Raw genomic sequence first — 13,493 nt, 5'->3', positions numbered from 1 at the left:
TGCAGCCTGCTGCGCCACGACTTATCCTCACTGCAATCTCTCCGAGAAACTGCGTCCGAGCACGCGTGTATCGACGTCCAAACAGCGAGCATCTCAAACACGCATACCCAGACACGGAGAATAACGATTTGCCGCGAGATGAATGAACTATTCATGAGAGCAGAGCCATGGCGATCACCGCAGAACAGTATGCGCTCATTAATAGAAATTCAATACCATCTCTGAGATCTCGGCGGCGGCGGTTATCGTGGCCGTTACCCTTTGTCCAGCCGTAAGCGGACTTCTCATATCAACATGGTCCGCGGACTTCCTCCGTGATGACTAGATGATGAATAAGATCTATCTAGCATCAGGATTCTTTTGAGCGCTGCTACGCATGCATGCAACGAGCGTGCCTGAGTTAGATCGTGCGGCACCATTCAACTTTTTGCCAGCAGATCCCATTTGCCGAACAGCAGGCTGCAGCATGCATGAGTCAGATTGACGATCACGATAGAAAAAGCCGCGACACGACGCACTCGAACAGAGCCATGGCCGTCCATTTGCGGTTATCTGCCTCCTCGAAAACGAGAGAGCGTGGCCCGTAGAAGACCTGACATTGTGCATCGGATGTTGCAGATTGACATTCATGCACAGTACACAGAAGGTTTGTATAACACACAACGTTATAGAAAGTAACAGACATTCATCAGTCCGCCTCAATGGGACTGCGTGATCAACAGACGCACCTCGTCGTCCACCTCATGCGGTTTCCGCGGTAGACAATGCATGAACTTCCAGTCAGGCTTCGCGCGGCCCTCCCGACAGAGTTGTTCCGTCACTTGGTAGCCTTGGAAGTCCTTTAGACGCTGTTCCTTCTCAGCTTCTTGGCCCATCGATATCCTGCAAGCTCGTAAATGCTTTTGTCGTCACAACCGCACGCTGGACGTGCATTCTGCCCACTCACCACGTATCTGTGACGACAAGATCCGCGCCGTGAACCGCCTCATGCGGATCCGCCGTCCAGTATATGCCCTTATCGCACCCGAGCTCGACGACGCGATCCCAAACTTGCTTCGGCGCACGATACTTCTCTGGGCTCGCCACGCGCATCTGGTGTCCGAGCCGCGGGTACGTCACCAACATGTCGTGCAGCACGTTCGCCGAATCGCCTACGTACGCGATTGTGAGCGGGCGCAGCAGCGAAAATGTCGGGATCGTTTTGTGCGACGCGGCATCCGCGTCCTCCTTCAATCCTTTCTCCGAAAAGTACGGGTGCTCCTGTAACGTGAGGATGTCCGCCAGAACCTGCGCCGGATGCCAGAGCGATGAGAGCGCGTTCAGGACCGGCACCGGCGAGTACTTCGCCAATTCCTTCAACGAGCCGAATCAGCACCTTTAACATACCAGAAACTCGTCCACTGTCCACATACCTCAATCTCCTCGTGCTCGCCTACGCGTGCAAAGATTCCATCGCACATCCCACCAATGACCCGCGCCGAGTCCCTCACACTCTCGTTCACGCCCAGTTGAATATCCTCCTTCCCCAAGAACACAGCGCGCCCGCCGAGGAGCACCGCCGCGGTCTCAGCGGACACCCGCGTCCGCGTGCTGCGCTTGGAAAATATGAGCGCGATAGATTTGTTTAACAGCGACTGTGACGGCATGGGCAAGTTGCTCTGGCTTTTTGTTCGCGGACCGAGCCATGGTAGGGAGACCTTCTTGAGTGAATGTGCATGCGCGAGAATGCGGCTTATTTGCGCCGGCGTAAGGTCCGCCAGAGTCATCAGATGCGGAACTGACATGTTTGTTATTCTACAAAAAATGATAGAGGGCGAGCAATGGGAGACTTGGTCAAAGAGCAGGAGCTGCAAAACGCGAGCCTCTGCTAGGATGACTCGATCACGAGACTCGACGCGTCCCGACGATGCCCTGTCGCGTCCCCACGCGTCTCTTAGCACGAACTTTCACAACGTGCACTTCACCGAGACATTGAATACTCCCACATAGACACTTGATCACCATCGTCAATAGTAGAAACAATAACCAAGATCTAGTTCGCGCGGATCTACATCTACGATAAACCCACGACAGACAGAGTTCGATCTTCAAAGTCCTCAATAAAATGAATTACAAGACAATAAGCAATACACATAGTATCACGGTCATGACGACAGCGTCTCTTCAAGCTCCTTATGTATTGAAAATGACAGTCGTCTCTGCGTTTTCGGAGCCCGTCTTCCTCCCGTGCGTCTATTGAAACCAATCGCACATCAGCACCATGCGTCGCATACATGCGACAAGACTATTACTCACTGCTGCTCCTGGCAGACGAACGTGTCTGGCGCGCCCCTCCACCCATCCAACACATCCTTCCCCCTCATCTCCCCATTCCGCTCCTCCCGATCCGGAGGCCCAAAGAGATCCAACGCAAGCTGCGTGTGCTTCACGCCCGCATATGTTGTCACGCACCTAGGGTTGACCATGATACGCGCAGGCAGGAACACCGAATTCGGTATCGTGAGCTCAAACGTAGAGTGCGTGTCCTCCGGCGGCGACTCGAGCGGGAGATCCGTGGCATCATAATCAGACCCTGCGTTCGCATCCGGATCCTGCTGAGCAGGCTGCCGAGCCTCCAAAGGTTCTTCGTCTTCACCTTTGACATCCCCTTGTTCATCATCCTGACGAGCCTCGAGAGGCTCTTTCTCCTCGCCTTCGCCTTCGAGCTCAATGGGAGCACGTTTCTCAACGGCAGGCTGTCGGATGTCTGCATCTGCGTCTGCAACTTTAAGATCCGTCTCCAGGTTCCGAAGCCCTTCTCTCGCCTTCCAGACCCATAAATCTCTGCAGAACCAGGCCTGCGTGCTATCCAGGCACTTGTCCTCCGGATTCCTAACAGGTGGACTTGCAGGCGTACTCGCGTTGTGAAAGTCTGTGCCTGCGCGATAAGCGATGCCGGCATAGTACGACTGTGCCGGGTCCACCACATGCGTGCCAGACTCGCAGCAGAAGACTTGGAACGGCAGGTGCTGCGTATAGCGCTGAGCGCCGACATTGTCGCGAGGAGGGACGGAGGTGAGAGGCGAGTTCGAGATCGATGATGACTTCGATTGGCGAAACTGGTCACCGTTTATGTCCCTTGTCCGCCATCTAGAAAATGTCGTAGATGCATCCGGCAATGCCGTAACAACGATACGTATGAGCTTACCGATCTGAGAAAATGAAGAACCCGTTGTGCTCTGCCCAATCCATTCCACACACCATTGCTGCCTCATTGGCTATACTCAACTTGATCGTCTCGAGAATGTCGTTCGGGCATGTGAAGCCTTTCAGCCAGATGACACGATGGAATTTGATGGTGCGCTTCTCATACAGCTCATGCAATGGCTCCAGCACAAGGTTCCTCGTGTACGCTTCCTCGAGCGGGTAATATGCCGCGATCGGATCCACTGTCATGCCAGGTATCCTCCGGATGCGGAACGGCACCCCTAACAGCGTCAGCACAGCTTCACATAGGTCTGTAAGTGTCGCCGTAGAGTCTGACGAGTCGTAATCAAGCATAGACACGAAAAGGTTGCTGTTGCCCAGCCGGCGGGCCAGCTGCACGATGACCGCGAGCTGGTCCACAAGGAAGTGATCAGCGGAATGGATGACCATGCCGATATAGTACAGCTGATCCTGCCTGGCCAGATCTTCGTACGCATCCTCGTACTTGTTCTGCCCGAATGGCCGAGTAAGGGTAGGACATAGCGCAGCGACCCAGCCGTTAAGTGTCAGCAGTTGCTCAATTGAGGATAGCATGGACTGCTCGTCCATATGTGCCGTGTCATGGCCAGCGATGCTGAACAACATCAATGCATACGCTGCGCGGATTTGACACATTTGCTCACTATGGCTTCTGAAACCTTTCCCAGTAGTCCATCACCCCATCTCTGATGGTTTTATGGAATAAATCCTTCCTTTCGTCCCTCCCCATGCGCACTTGCAGAAACTTGTGCCTTCGGGCATCCAGAGGCTTGTCCGAACGCGCTACAAGGTCAAGGACATTTTGCTTCCGTATCTCTTGTGGATCAGAGGAGTACAGAGACTTTACAGGTGATGCCGGTGAGGGTGACGCCACGAGCAGGCGGATGAACAGCGAAAGAGCGGCTAGGAGGAGAATACGGATGAGGCTGCGACGGCGCAGGGCGAAGGCCATGAGTCGTCTCACAGTTGCCTCGACTTGAGCACGACCACCGAGCGCGGCAGATGTGCGAAGGGGGAGGGGAGGAGGCGACGGTGAAAAGAAAGTCCAGCAAATTAGATGATCCAGCTCAGCGACCACCCAAGCCCCGCCACAGTTTGCCATTCTCGGCAACTCATCCTTGAATCTGATCGTGAGTTTGTGATCTCGCGGTGGCCACAAATCATAAATTGTCACTTCCAGCAAATACCCAATTGTGACATTCGAGCTCCCTGTATAGTAGTATCTGTATGTACTAAATGCATAATGATAATCGCTGGATACATACTAGACATTAGCTATAGAGATTACGCAACCCACATCAAGGTAGTTCTGCCGAGTCGCCTCAGGCCTTCTCCGTTACCTTCTCCCGGTCCTCCTTCTCGTTCCGAACCCTTTAAACGTAGCACCATCATCTGAATCGTCATCCACAACAACAGCTGGGGTCCGTTTCCTAGAACTAGCTGCCCTTGATGGTTGTCGCACGGAAGAATCAGGAGATCTTGCCCCTGTTATCGATCGCGACGTAAGTTCTCCGTCAAAATCGTCAAAATCGTCGACCACTTCGCGAAGCGCGTTGGTGGATGGAGAAGGCGGTTCGTGTTCTTGCTCGTCATCCTCTTCTGACTCGATGAAAAGCGGCTGACTCTTCGTGCGTCGCTGTGTAGGGGCGGATCGACTGTCCGGAGCGTTCTTAGCCGGCTGGGCAACATTCTCGTCATCGTCGGAGCCATTTACTAGAACCACTTTGCCCCTTCCTCTGCTGTGCGTTTGTTTCGATGACGTTTTGCTGTGCTGCGCACCCTTGTTCTTACGAACATCCTCTTGCAATTGCGATTGCGTCTGCGTGAACTGGGACCGCGACTGGGTGGATCCTCCCCAATACTCTATGATATCGTTCAGCGTGCAAGTCACGCCAGAATATTCAAACATACGCACGTGTGCTTGCCCCGAAGTCATTGTTTTCTTCAGCAAATAGCTCAATGGCATGCCTCCTGCCCGGCAAGGCTTTCTGCTTATGACTGAGCAAATTATCCAAATATGACAGCCGATCTACACCTACCTTCTTGAACTTTTTGAAATCCGGTCTTCCTTCCCAGTCCATTCGCTGTCCGTTCACCCTCAAGACAGGCTGCTCCTTATCTTTCTTGAAGGCATCATACTCCGCAATCACCATAAAATTGCCTCTCATATCGCCATCGTCACCGAAGTCGTCTAATACCGCCCACTCATCCCGCTGGCGGTCCTGCTGCAGATCGGGCTTCGAGATGCGCAGGTTGTTGAACTCCTTGTCGAAGTCGTCCTCGGTCTTCTTTCCGCGCTTGGTCGATGCAACAGCCTTGAGGAACGCCTGATCGATATCTGGCTTGTCAGGCGCAGCGCCGGAGACCTTTTTATTGAAATTGACGACCGTCGACGGCGGCTTCGATGCAGATCGTGCTGAGGACTCTGCTGCGGATCTATCTGTGGACGGCTGCACCGCATTCTGCCCTTCCACGGCCCGTCTCTTTGCCCGGCTCTGGGTATCACCGGCCATTTCAACATCCTCATCTACGTTCAAAGGTTTTCGCTTCAAATGCTGGTTTTGAGTGAATGGCAGCTCCGTGCTTCCCCCGGCAGTGTTCATACTTCCCTCCTCCTCCTCCTCAGCCAACGTGGCGAGCTGAGTTGCTGCCAGACGCGACCGAGGGATAACCTGTGTTGCCCCGCTCTCGCTCTGAGTCACGCTCTCAGGCTGACTGCTGATGTCGCTTCCCGATTGTAAGGCAGACTGCGTCGCCTTGTCAGGGTCGCTGGCTTCGAACAAGGCCTTGAACTTCTTCAGAGGAGGCTCTTGCATGTCCAGCCGTGGTACATCTTCTGCGAAACTGAATAGTTGACTGGGAGGTGGCTGCATTGTCCCAACGCGTCGTTTCAGACGAGTTCGCATGGTTGACTGCTGCATTACATAACAAACATGAGCCGACTTCGACTGATCCTACGTTAGAGGCTTACGGAAGGTTCAAGGCCGCTCATTTGTGGCTGTATTTGGTTCTGATCTTGCGAGGTTGTAGTCATTAACCCGAAAAAAGGCTCTCCTTCCAGATCCACTGTAGGATCATCGATACCGATTATAGGAGTCTTGACTTTTGCCGCTCTCCGCACTAGATTCTACAAGGACATTGAATAATTTAATAGAGAGAACTATCGAAGAACAGCCTCCACTCACTCTGCGCGGTTTCTCGTCATCATTGCGTGGCTGAGATTCCGCCAGAGCAACTCTAGTGGCTTCAGCTGCAGGGGCGCGCGGCTCTTCTGAAGGGGCACGGGACGAGGCTCGTGAGGTCGCTCGGCGTGTCAATCTTGGCCTTGGACCGACCTCAACCACATCCGGTGGTATGGACGGCTCTTCGGGATGTGTATTGACCACGACATCTGGAAGTGGGGAAGGCGTAATACGACCATCTATGAGTGCAGCTGTGAGAAGTGTGTCGTGGTATCAAGAATCGCGTCCTCTTACCGCGTTCTGCCAGACTATATGAGTCTATATAGGACACGTCCGCATGGACAACAGCCTCGACGATTTTTGACGGAGAGAGCGGGTATAGGTTAAAACTGTAGGATCTCAATGTCTGCGTTGGGGGCATGGAATGGGATAACAGGACTGACCTCTTTGCTTCTCGCACCAGATTCTGCCACCCATCCTCACCCACGGCTGGGGTGATCAGACTGGACTCCCCGACTATGACTGATGTAGACTCCCTACTCTCGCATTTAGCTAGGAGCCTGTGAAGAGCCCCACTACCGCCCTCAACGGAGAAACACTCATACTCTCCCTCTCCGCGCCGGACAAGATCCCTCATTGCTTCCTGCACTTCCCTCCCCTTCTCTCCCATGAAGACAAATCGATAGCCCCTGAATATACCCACCCTGGCCTCATTCTCAACCCACATCGCGAATGACTTCAGATCTCCGGGCAGTGCGGGTGAAAACGTAGGACGGAACTTCGCAGGCTCAGGGAGGGAGAACGAGCGTTCGAGCGAGGAAAGCTCGCCTTCGTCAGAGGATCCCAGTTGCAGCACCTCTTTCAGCCACTCGGGCTTGACGATGTGGGCTACGCTGATCAAGGACGTCGCCAAATCCGGGGAGAGCGTATACGTAGACGCAAGATGATGTGTGATTCCTTGCTGCTGTGCGTGGACCAAGCCGACTCCTTTTGTTCACGATCAGTAAGAAACATGGCATGAGAAACGAGCTCCTGACCTAGAGTAGCGCAAGCTTGCAACGAGAATGAAGGCATTCCCTTCATGGACGGTGCATAGCAACACACCTTCACCCATTCAGCCCTGTTCATGAGTATAAACGAGTTGTAGGTACGAGCCCCGAAGTGAAGAGAGGACGAACGGACTTCACGGCAACACCGGTCACCAAGTTCACTGTGTCTCTGTCCTCGAGCTCCACCTCTTCGCCTGCGTTGATGATCTTGACCTCTTCTTGCCCCCTCACGACTCTGTTGATCTTGCGCGAGACAGATTTCTTGTCGCCTGCCGGAATAGAGAAGAACAACGTGGGTCGGAAGACTGGGTTGCTCTTCTCAGGAATCAGCAGCGCCAGTGACAGCCTATGGATTAGACAGCTCTCTAACAAGATACATACCGCATCGTCTTCAGTGCATTCCGCGACACGAAATGCGCAATGGTCGCGAGAAATCTTCTTGTGTTTGACTATCAGGGTCGCCGGGTCTTCCTTGCGTCCCACAATATACCTGCTGCCAGCCTTCAATAATTTCCGTTCTACGAGAAAGTAATTGGCATTCTGTAGGTATATAAACTGGAGGCCCATCACTCACTGGTAGGAGCATGTTTGTGGTCGACATCTTCGATATCAAAGGGGCCTGTGAGTACCCACATACCGAGGTGGCGATGGCCGCGCAAAGGTTGATGTTGAACGCGAAGACGCGTCGCTGTCACGGTTTTTCCGCGCCACAAGTCTCAAGCGCCCACGGACCATTATTTATCCACCTAAGTTACCCTATATAGAGTGTACCACTACGCCTCCACGTGTATATCCTAGTATACCCACGCCACCCGGACAACCCTCGGACATGCATCAGTCACGTGACCCTACGTCATAAGTGACATCATAGGCCTGGACTACATAGACACTCCTAGACTTAGACGGACTCCACTAGGCCTGAGCACGCCATAGCACGCCATAATGATGTATTATTAGTAACCTGGGGTACGCAGGGTCTTACACCCGGTACCAGGGGTCTGGCCCCTCCTGTATATATACCCGCTCGAGCTGAGGCCTACCCCTCAGTTTCGAGTTGGTCTTTACTCCTCCACTTAAGCTAAAGATCCCTGACGGGATAGGCGAGAGCGGACCCGGGAGTTCTTGAGATCCATCACATAACTCGAAACTACTCTCTTAGATCTGTGGGCACCGGTCGACGCCTCAGATTGTATACCTCTGTCGATCAACTCCATCCTCATCGTGCCCAGTCAGGGCTTCTTCCCACATTCCTCAGGCTTAGCTGCGCCCTGCTGAACCTCTTCGGTGAAGCAAATACGCGGATTGTTAGTCAGGATACATAGGCCCTAAACCAGCCTCCTGCGAAAGTGGGCGAAATACTACAGTCCCAAATCTTGCCGCGACCCCAGGCGTAAGGGGACTTGCCAGTTGAAACCTAGTGGTTAAAACCGCATTAGGGCTGTCAAGAAGGGCCAGGAGTGCCTGTTGACATCAGCACCGCTAGGAGCAAGGGACGCAGTACTCCTTAAAAGGGTACCACTATCATTGTCTAATCCGTCGGGGACCCTGTCTGGTCTGGCTACTGTCAGGCCCATAGACCCCGTAGAGGCGTGACCTTGAAGCGTGGGGCTGCTAGTCCATATAAACTATCCTCGGCCTAGCTGCCGTGCTAAACGGAGGATTTATCCTCTAACGTCACCATCCTAGCCACCAGGTCTAGGGGTAGCAGACGTAACAACCGCAGACAAGGGAGAACTTGCGGGAGGAACGGGTCACCTTTGAAAAGACTCTGAAGCTGTAAATCAGCAACTCTTCTGGACCGCTTCGGCGAGACCTGCACAACCTCGAGTAGCGAGGGAAAAAACCTACTTGCTCAGTGCTAAAGCGGCACCAGACGCGTATTCAACCCCTGCGCAGTTCTGACTTACTTAGGGGTTTAGTTACCAATACATACGTAGACAAATAGTCGTTTGGTGCGGGACGAACTCTCGGAAAGCTCTGCTGGAACGGCAGGTGGACCAAGGTTACACCCCTTCAGAGGTAGTTGGACACTGGTGGTGAAATAATTAAAGACCACAAAGACCCCTCTGCGACTGCGAACTGCACCATTCAGGACTCCGTAGTAACTAGACCTACTAGGAGTAGCAGGACTCTAAAGCTGCGTCTGGGTCATTACGAGGCCTAGTGAAGAACCACTCATCAAAGCACGCGAGTAGATTACAACATCGAATGCAAAGGTTCTCGTTGGAAGGTTACACATCCATATACACCGTATCTCCAGGGCCGATAGCGTGGGATCAAGTATACGAGCATATCAGTGTCATATTCCGGGCAGACTTCATTTACCAACCTCACGTCGCCCAAGCTCGTTTCATTCTCTACCGCTACCAAGTCGTCATCGACTATTACGAAAGGCTCGAATACCAGCCACATCGTATAGTTCAAGAAGCTCCCCGACAGCTCGAACCAGTCGAAGACGACCAGGAGCTATATCATCTCCTATTCGACGACGAATACGGTATCTCCTCCGACGAAGAAGAACCTTTCTGAACAGGTCGTCAAAACCCCGACCAGGTACCAACACCGAAGATGGCCGCACTCGAACAATCCGAACATTCCGTAGAAGGACACTTGAATCCTGAAGGTCCGGATCCTAGGGCATCCACTCCGTCATCATTCAATAACACCAACATCCTCGCTCCCACTCCTCGATACTTCATGACACCAGCAATGCTAGAAGCGCTCCCCAGAAGAAGAGGGCCTTCGGCAAGGCTGGCAGATGAATTCGCCGTCCTGTACCCAAACGAACCAAGGACAGGGAGACGCTTTCATCAATGGGAGTACGATATCCGAGCTCGAGATCATTCTGAAGAAGATCGACAGCGATATCGAACGCAACCAATAGATGTGGTAGCAAGACACGGAGGGGCGGCAAGGGGACAGGACTACGTCTGGTCAAGCCACGCTTCAGGAACTCCGCCAGGATATGAGCGATACAGGCTCCCCGACAATAGGCAGAGTTATCACCTGGCACGACCTGGACTTCCCCCACCGACAGAGGAGACCCCCGGATTTTGGACTCAACCTGTCGATATGCGACGAGCCTACCAACATCTCCAGGCGGACTACGATCGCCTGCGGGGCAGGCTCGACACAGCCCTGAGGGAACTAACGGAGGCACGGGAAGGACGCCTGGCGGTCGAAGCAACCCGAGATCGCCTCATGAGGCAGATCGGCGAGCAGACGGCCGGAGCAACGGAGCGTGGTAACCAGCTTCACAAACTGACAAAGGAGCTGGAAGACTTCAAAAGGGCGCTCCGGTCCAGTGAAGAGAGGGCAAAGGGTCTGGAAGAAATCAACAAGACCCAAGAAGCCCGCATCCAAATACTGGAATCCCTGAGGCGTCCGCCCCCACCTTCTCCTATACGATCGCCCAAGAAACCGGTCGATAAGGGCAAAAGGAGACAGGATCCTGGACAACAGGACATTCGGGATTGGGTAAAGGGAGTCAGCGGACCCGCCGGCCCTAGCGGACTCAAGCCGGCACACCAGGCAAACCCTGAGCAGCCGTCCGGTAGGGTGCAGACGCCCCCAATGTCCCCGGCACACTCCTACGAGGGAGACCAAGACGACGAGTTGGCGGGAGCACATTACGCATTCCCACCGGAGCAATCGGTCCCTCCACCAGATCGGGATCGACGCTCCGCTGCTCCGCCACCAGCATCCTCGGACGAAGTACACCGGAAATCATTCCGAGGACCAAAGGTCAACCTCCCGGAGCCATTCGATGGCACCAAGGCAAAGGCAAAGGCATGGCTTGTCGATGTAATGAATTACATCGTCATGAAACTCAGCGAGTTCGAAGACGAGCAAAGTAAAATTCGCTGGGCAATGTCTTATATTCGAGGACCCCAAATCGATCACTGGAAGGCCTCCCTGTTGGAAAGGATGATGGGAGGTCCCCCGGTGTATGCCACGCTCCAGGACTTCATTGCGGACTTCAAGAAAATGTATTACCCCGCAAACCCGGAGCTAGAAGGTCAACGGATGCTGCGAAACATGCAGCAAAGGTACAAGCCTTGGGAGGAATTCAAAGCCGAATGGGAACATTGGGTCAAGGTCTCAGGGTACAAGGATGAGCAACTGCTGCTCCAACTGCTTAGGACGGCCATGAGAAAAGAACTCTGCGACAGAGTATGGTCGTCTGAAGGGATTAGTCGAGACGTCAACAGCTACAGCCTGTGGAAACAGGTTGCGGCCCGGCTAGACCTCCAACAACAGCAGCAGTGGGCATCCACCTTTGAGGACCGAAAGGGCAAGGGGAAAGCCAAGGACTCCAAAACCCGCCAAGTCCACCAAGAAGAAGGTTCTACAACGGTAACGGCAAACGCAGTCAGGACAACGGGAAGGGCGCCCATCAAAAACGTCGATGAGGCAGGAAAGGCGGTGCCACACAAGGAAATGGTAGGCGTCGAAAATGAACACGACAAGCACCGGAAGTGTGGTACATGCGGAAAGGAAAGGTCAGAGAAGGGGTCGTGCACGGATATATGGCACACCCATTACTACGACGGGAAGGCGCAGTGCTGGCGCAAAAAGGATGCCCAGCCTGCAGCTCGGGCCAGTACGGTAGAAGAAACTGAGGCCGTACGAGCATTTAAGGCGGCCATTGTGGCCAACCCCGCTCTGCTCAACCAGGCGGGTTTTCAATTCGGCAAGGCTTAAGTACGCAAGTCTTGCAGGACTCTCGACTCGAATCGGACATTTCTGTTTCCCCGACCAGTAACGTGCATTCCTCGGTGGTGGAGGCCCAAAAGCCTGAGAAGCGCCCTGGTTTACACGGGTCACCCCTGACCATTAACGGCCATTCCATGGTTACGGAGGTCGCGAGACCTGAGAAGGACCATGGTTTAGACGGGTCACCAAAAGGTAGGTCCCCAGGGAGAGTCGAGCTGATGGTGGTGGAGGCAAAGCCTGAGAAGCGCCATCAAGCCGTACCTGAAAACACCCTGGAGGGATGTGGGCAGGAGGGTCTAAGCTCAGGAAAGAGAAAATTCAGTACCCCTGATGCAGACGACAGCACACCACCACTCCCTAGTGGATCTCGATTTTCTATTCTTTCCACTCTCAACTGTACTTCTAGCACTACGCCGGACAATATGGGTACAAGTAGTGGTGCCCACTTTAATGTAACAGTAGTAGGAGCAAAAACGGGGTCTCGGGATGACGAGACCTTAGCGGTGCCTGATCGAGCTCGGCCGGATCAAGAAGCATCGGTGCTTAATTCCGTGAATAGCTCAATTTCTAACATTTCTTCAGTTCAGGATAGTCTGCGAGTGGAAGCTTCGACATCGGCAAGGCGTACACCGAAGAAGAAGGCACAGAAAACCACTTTGCGTGTATTTTTAGACCACCCGCAAGCCATCGTACCAACCTGTCAAACAGAAGGCGCAGCAGGGTACGATCTGCATTCAGCGGAGGAAGTGATCATTCCCGGACATTCCCGTCTCCTCGTAGATACCGGCCTGAAGTTGATGATACCCAGCGGATGCTACGGACGCATCGCTCCACGCTCAGGTTTGGCTGTAAAACATGGAATAGATGTAGGAGCCGGAGTAGTAGACTCAGACTATGTCGGTCGGGTCAAAATACTCCTAATCAATACCCTTGATACCCCGTTCCAGATTGAGTATGGGGACCGAGTCGCCCAGCTAATCTTGGAACGAAACAATACCCCAATCACCGAAGTCGTAACGGAAATAGCAGAAACAGCAAGAGGGACTGCTGGCTTCGAATCGACCGGTACTAAGCTGCGAGGACAATTCAACGTTCGAGCAGTACGACGACATCGCCAGATCGATATACCCGTAACAATAGAAGTTGGGGATAGGAATATACCCACCAAAGCCCTTCTGGATTCAGGTTGTACCGGATGTTGTATCGACGAACAATTTGTATCTAAGTTTCAGATACCTAAGATACCATTCGATCGACCACTCCGAGTATTCAACGCGGATGGGAGATGGGACCCCCAACCGAGATGGCGATATGACCCATT

At 53.4% G+C, this 13,493-nt stretch overlaps 3 protein-coding genes across 3 annotated transcripts; all 3 read right to left on the bottom strand.

Annotated features, from left to right (window-relative positions):
• Positions 1-107: 107 nt before the first annotated feature.
• Positions 108-1,835, bottom strand: LAESUDRAFT_745304 (mitochondrial ornithine carbamoyltransferase). The gene is made up of 5 exons (XM_040911366.1): positions 1,413-1,835; positions 947-1,353; positions 729-882; positions 519-592; positions 108-459 (listed from the first exon to the last, which is right to left on the bottom strand). The coding sequence occupies exons 1-5, from the start codon at positions 1,782-1,784 to the stop codon at positions 420-422; spliced, it is 1,047 nt and encodes a 348-aa protein (XP_040759388.1). The 5' UTR covers positions 1,785-1,835; the 3' UTR covers positions 108-419.
• Positions 1,836-2,144: 309 nt separating this feature from the next.
• On the bottom strand, positions 2,145-4,312 carry LAESUDRAFT_707090 (uncharacterized protein; the record flags this gene model as incomplete). Its single annotated transcript, XM_040906647.1, has 4 exons — positions 3,870-4,312; positions 3,188-3,820; positions 2,296-3,129; positions 2,145-2,232 (listed from the first exon to the last, which is right to left on the bottom strand). The coding sequence occupies exons 1-4, from the start codon at positions 4,175-4,177 to the stop codon at positions 2,145-2,147; spliced, it is 1,863 nt and encodes a 620-aa protein (XP_040759387.1). The 5' UTR covers positions 4,178-4,312.
• Positions 4,313-4,401: 89 nt separating this feature from the next.
• Positions 4,402-8,091, bottom strand: LAESUDRAFT_815725 (uncharacterized protein; the record flags this gene model as incomplete). Its single annotated transcript, XM_040914719.1, has 11 exons — positions 4,402-5,088; positions 5,141-5,213; positions 5,265-6,140; positions 6,197-6,352; positions 6,411-6,646; positions 6,702-6,796; positions 6,851-7,394; positions 7,445-7,527; positions 7,590-7,771; positions 7,838-7,974; positions 8,031-8,091. The coding sequence occupies 11 exons, from the start codon at positions 8,089-8,091 to the stop codon at positions 4,562-4,564; spliced, it is 2,970 nt and encodes a 989-aa protein (XP_040759386.1). The 3' UTR covers positions 4,402-4,561.
• Positions 8,092-13,493: the final 5,402 nt, after the last annotated feature.

This window comes from Laetiporus sulphureus (genome assembly GCF_001632365.1).
Source record: "Laetiporus sulphureus 93-53 unplaced genomic scaffold LAESUscaffold_57, whole genome shotgun sequence".
NCBI classification, from domain to species: domain Eukaryota; kingdom Fungi; phylum Basidiomycota; class Agaricomycetes; order Polyporales; family Laetiporaceae; genus Laetiporus; species Laetiporus sulphureus.
This window is presented reverse-complemented; position numbering and strand designations above follow the sequence as displayed.

Excerpts from the sequence above, each read along its gene's own strand:
- LAESUDRAFT_745304 (XM_040911366.1), bottom strand. The coding sequence starts at position 1,784 with ATGTCAGTTCCGCATCTGATGACTCTGGCGGACCTTACGCCGGCGCAA. Across the intron at positions 1,354-1,412 it reads GCGAGCACGAGGAGATTGAG|GAATTGGCGAAGTACTCGCC; the intron begins GTATGTGGACAG and ends GGCTCGTTGAAG. Across the intron at positions 883-946 it reads CTTGTCGTCACAGATACGTG|GATATCGATGGGCCAAGAAG; the intron begins GTGAGTGGGCAG and ends ACGAGCTTGCAG.